Source organism: Grammomys surdaster, unplaced genomic scaffold, assembly GCF_004785775.1.
Source record: "Grammomys surdaster isolate TR1022 unplaced genomic scaffold, NIH_TR_1.0 213, whole genome shotgun sequence".
NCBI lineage: Eukaryota > Metazoa > Chordata > Mammalia > Rodentia > Muridae > Grammomys > Grammomys surdaster.
In genome coordinates, this window is record NW_021604658.1 from 4,835,226 (window position 1) to 4,840,050 (window position 4,825).

Genomic DNA, 4,825 nt, shown 5'->3' on the forward strand with positions numbered 1-4,825 from the left:
CACACACACACACACACACACACACACACACACACACACACGCGCGCGCGCGCGCGCTGATACATCTGTAGTGTTATCTGTTGGTGAGGTATTTCTGAATGTGGTGACACATGAATCTGGTTAGTGTTGTTCTCTGAGGCGGGGACAGGTGGGGCAGAAGGATGAGGGAGTGTTGGCTCTCCCTGAGGTTCCTTTGTCCATTGACGCATGCATTGTTCTTTGGCTGAGGCTCTGGAACTTGTCGGGGGCCTAGCAGTTATTCTGTATTCCCTGTGCCCCACTCTCCATGCCTAGAATTGGAGGTTCATACTATTTCTATATTTCCTAGGAAATTCTTTTCAACCTATGGATCTGGCCACAAAGCTTTTGATCTCTTCAACCCAAACTTCAAGTCTACCTGTCAGCGGTAAGCGTTTCCCAGGCCTGAGTAAATCCAGCTCCTCCCGAGGGTTGAGCTGTCGTTTTGAGGAGTTGTGTAGAGTTCTCCTTCAGGAGGGGTGCTTCTTGAGGAGGGGTGCACCTCTAGGCAGGTCTCTCTGGGCCCTGCTGGGTACTTTGTAGCAGGCGTCTCTATAGCCCCAACACAGGCCTAGCATGAGCTGCTTGGAATTCCAGGTTTGTGGAGAAGTACCTAGAGCTACAGAACCTTGGAGAAACAGATGAAGAGAAGTTATTTGTAGAAACGGGGAAGGCTCTGTTGGCAGAAGGTGTCATTTTAAGACGAGTTCAAGAAGCAAGGCCTGTGAGTACCTAATTGTCAAAGCTGTATTGTTGGGCTGGGGTATAGCTCCCAGTAGCATGTGTGCCCACTAGCACATGCACGTGAGCGAGTGTGTGTGCACACACACACACACACACACTCACACCCACACTCACACACATACACACACTCACATCCCAAACACATATACACTCACACACACTTAAACTCCAGGTCAAATACTGTTGTATTGAATATACTGGGATTCTTTGGCCACTGGAACAAGTGGGCTGCTGTTAGGCCCTTGAGGATGTAGTTCTATAGATGTTTGTGTGCCTGGTCACTGGCAGCATCTGAGAGACAAACAAGATGGCGGTAGTCACAGTCTCTGCAAACCCTAACAGGTCAATGTGAGACTCCAAGCTTCATCGGAAGGAAATGAGCCTCAGGCAGATGATGGTCAGAAGCAGCGTGTGCAGGTGAAGCAGGAGCCAGAGACAGCCCCCTCCCCTCCCTGAGTCCCTTCAGTGCTCTGAGCATGCCCACCACCGCTGGCTGAAGCTGTCTGGACTCTGATGGCCTCCATCTCTCAGTCGTGTGTGTGCCTTCTCTTAGTTCCTGTTCCTCGGTCGTTATAAATCTCAGTACTGTGGTTTAAAAGCCCCAGTTCTGTGAACTTTTATTTCAAGACATGATTAAATAAAGGGTTCTCCAATGCTTACAAAGTAAATTTACTTTGAAACTGTAAATAACACCAGGAAACTTTTAAAGGTGCCTTGCGCTGGCTGTGGGCCGCCCACATCTGAGCTCACTGTGTTTCCCGTCTGGATCTGTCAGAGTCCTACTTGGCCACATGGTGTGGTCCCTCAGCCAAGTGTCTGTGGATGATGTTTGTACTTTCTGCTGTAGAGCTATTGACTGCAGCTTGACAGGCATGGCAGAGGCTCAGCCAGCTCCTGCTGCAGGAAGGCCGAGGGCCTGTTTGATGTGGACAAGGACCAAATCCAATACTTGAATGCCACGGGTTAGCATGAGCTCACAGCTCATAGACTGCCTAGAAAATGTTTGGTGAATGAATAAATGATCACACCTAACTAAAGACTGATGTTTTTCTTAGTCACTGGATTTCCAAGATGGCAGGGGTAGGGGGCAACAGATTCAGATAGTTCTCCCCACAAACATCCTGCCTCCCGGGTACTGCTTCACTGGGTTGTGTTATACTAAATAAATGAGATGCTCTTGTGATTCAGCTCTCGGATTTGTGGGTAGTTTCATCCAGCAGTCAAAAGTCTTCAAGCTTCTGGCTTCTCCATGCAGTTCTAAGTGCAGGCCCTTTTCCATCTTGAATGGAAGGACAGTCTATAGCCTGTCCACCTCATGCATGTGAGTGTGAGTGAAGGTAAGGCCTCTACCTAAAGTGTTTCTCTGCTGTGTTCCCCACTGCTTCCAGCATAACTACTGCTTTCTGTTTCCTTACTACGGAGGAATCTCATGTTCTGATGGAGAAGCAAATCTCACCCATTCAAAACCGTCAGACACCTGTTGGATCCCAAATATCAGCTTAGGCTTTGGGGACAGATGGACCTGGTTGCTGGGCTTGTTGGTGACACAGTCCCAAGGGCAGGAGAGCTGGCCCAGCCCCTTGTTCCTTACCACCTATGGAGCAGTCAGGAGAGCTGGCCCCAAGGTCATCAGAGCGGGAGAGCTGGTCCTGTCTCTCGCCTGCTGCAGCACTTGGGAGATCTGGCCCTGGACCTTGTCTGGGCAGCACAGTAGAGCTGGCTCTGGTGGCCTGGGTGTGGGTGAGCTGACCTGAGGGCATGGGAGCTGGGGAATTGGCTCTACCCTTTGCTGGCTGCCAGCATTGGGTGAGCTGGTCGGGGCAGTGCTGGAGAGCTCCACCTGGGAGTACCACCCTAGGTAGTGTGGGTGCAGGAGCGATGGCAGTCTGACCAACTCAGCTCCCACCCAGGCCCAGATCCAGGGCTCTGTGTTGTCCCACCCCAACATCTACCCCATCTATGAACTGCTGGAGCACGTGAAGGAGTCAGTCCTGAAGATCCAAAGCTGTAGGGTCTCCACAAAACAGGCAACAACAGGATGTCCTAGAGGAGTCCTGGTGAGGATCTAGTTTTGATAGAGTCGCAGAAGCCAGAGGCTTGGAACCAGACTAATGACTCATTGCAAGCAAAGAAGTGTGGACAAAAGTGTATACTATGGGACCCACTGTGACACACTCCAGCTCCCCTGCCACCAGAGTTAGCCGTCATACACTCATGCCCTTGTGGCTGGCCCACATGCAACCCCACAAGCAGGGTCCACTCTACTGTGCTACCCAGGTGAGGGGCAGAGCCACATCTGCTGTCATCATCCCAGTGAAAAATAGAAGCCAGCCCACACATGCAGCCCCAATGCCAGGAGACAGTGGCTCCCTGGGGTCCAGCTAGCCAGCCAGCTTAGCCTTTGAGCTTCTGGTCAAATAACAGACCTGACTCAAGAAAACCAAGGTGGGTGGCACCTGAGGAATGACACCTGAGGCTGACCTCCACATGTGCACCTGTGTCCACTCACACAGAAGGACCACTGTAGAGGTTCCTGGGGGTGGGGTCCCCCTTGGATTAACCTTGGAATACTTCATGAGGGAACATGGAAGGTTCTCTGCTGGAGTTTTGGCTACTTTATGGATTCCTATTTCTACCATCCTTCTCCACCTTTATCCCTTCCAACCCCCAACACAAGGTAGAGAAAGAAGGCTAGAGGGGAAAGGGGACTGTCAGTCTCTTTAGACTACTTCCTGCTGATTAGGGGCTTGAGTTCCTTGGGGGCAATATTGATCTTCAGGATATCTCCAACCAGCATAGCAGGGGGAGCAGCAGCCACTGCACCCCTCTGGGGCTCTTGCATTTATACATTCTCAAGAGTCCCCAGAATCCAAATGTAAACTATTTGCAGCTGGCAAAATCACGCCCCTGAAGCAGCCCATATCCCACACCTGGCATTAAAATAACACACTCCCATAACATTTCTGTTTTTAAAGAAACCAACATTCTCACTACATGGGACCCCTCCTCAGCCTTGACAAATTTCAAATGGTGGCTCAGCTTGGTATCTTTATGGTTCAGATTGAGTGTCAACTTCCTGATGAACCCCATAAGGACTGCACTCAGGTGCCTCACTGTGGTTCCTGTATGGAGTCTACCGCCTGTGCCCAGCACCAAACTTCTGCAGCCTTCAGCTTCAAGCATTCCTTTCCTATTAAGAACAAACAAGGACAGCCATTGTCACTTTGTAGCCACTGAAGCATTGAACAGCTTTTCAGGAGCAAGCTCTCCTGAGGGCTGGCAGAACCGAAGCTGAAGGCAGGTGTCCAGACTCCAGTGGAGTTTGCAGAAGACAAGCCTGAGGAGCTGGGTCTTTCTGGATGCCCTTGTTTGTACTGGTGTCACCTTGTGCCCATCACAGCCACCAGCTGACAATATAAGTGCAAAGTTTGCCGGGACTTCCACTTGTGAGGTGAGTTGAAACGCTAGGCACACTGCTTCCTGGTTTTGTCATGGGTATGGACTACCGTTTTGAGGAGTGATGGGAAAGATGTTGGAACAGACAGGGTGGGATCAGATTGTGATAGCCTTGGCAGCCACCCTGAGGAGTCAGCTGGGCAGGAAAAGGGATCAGGGAAGTGATGTATGAAAGCAGCGTCCAGCCAACGGAAGGCTTGCCCAGGACTTGGGAGGGAGGGAAGAGGAGCTAAGTAGTCCCAACTACAAATGCAGGTGTCCAGGAGACTGGTCCTATGAAGAGAGACCCAGTGGGGAAGAAAGAGGGCTTTAACTCTGCTCAGGTGGAGGTTATAGCCCAGTGCCCAAGGGATATATAGGGCCCAGGTATTTAAGAAATGGATAAAGTTGGCAGTAAAGGAATAAGATGCAGAGCTGGGAGAATGACTGAGGTAACGGTGGTGGTGGAAGTGGTGTCAGAGGCCAGGAAAGTGTTCTCAGTTAAGGGTGGGAAGGAGAACTCTAACCCTAACTTTAACCCTAATCCTAACTGTAATCCTAACCCTAGCCCTGACCCTAATCCTGGCCCTGGCCCTGGCCCTGGCCCTGGCCCTGGCCCTGGCCCTGG

General features: G+C 51.0%; 1 protein-coding gene across 1 annotated transcript in view; it reads left to right on the forward strand.

Annotated features, from left to right (window-relative positions):
- The window catches only part of Mrps23 (mitochondrial ribosomal protein S23), a 7,734-nt gene extending 5,789 nt beyond the window's left edge, over positions 1 to 1,945 (forward strand). The window contains exons 3-5 of the mRNA XM_028772361.1: positions 329 to 406; positions 616 to 742; positions 1,105 to 1,945. Of these exons, the coding sequence (XP_028628194.1) occupies positions 329 to 406; positions 616 to 742; positions 1,105 to 1,218 (319 nt within the window). The 3' untranslated portion in view covers positions 1,219 to 1,945. The remainder of the gene's footprint in view (positions 1 to 328; positions 407 to 615; positions 743 to 1,104) is intronic.
- Positions 1,946 to 4,825: the final 2,880 nt, after the last annotated feature.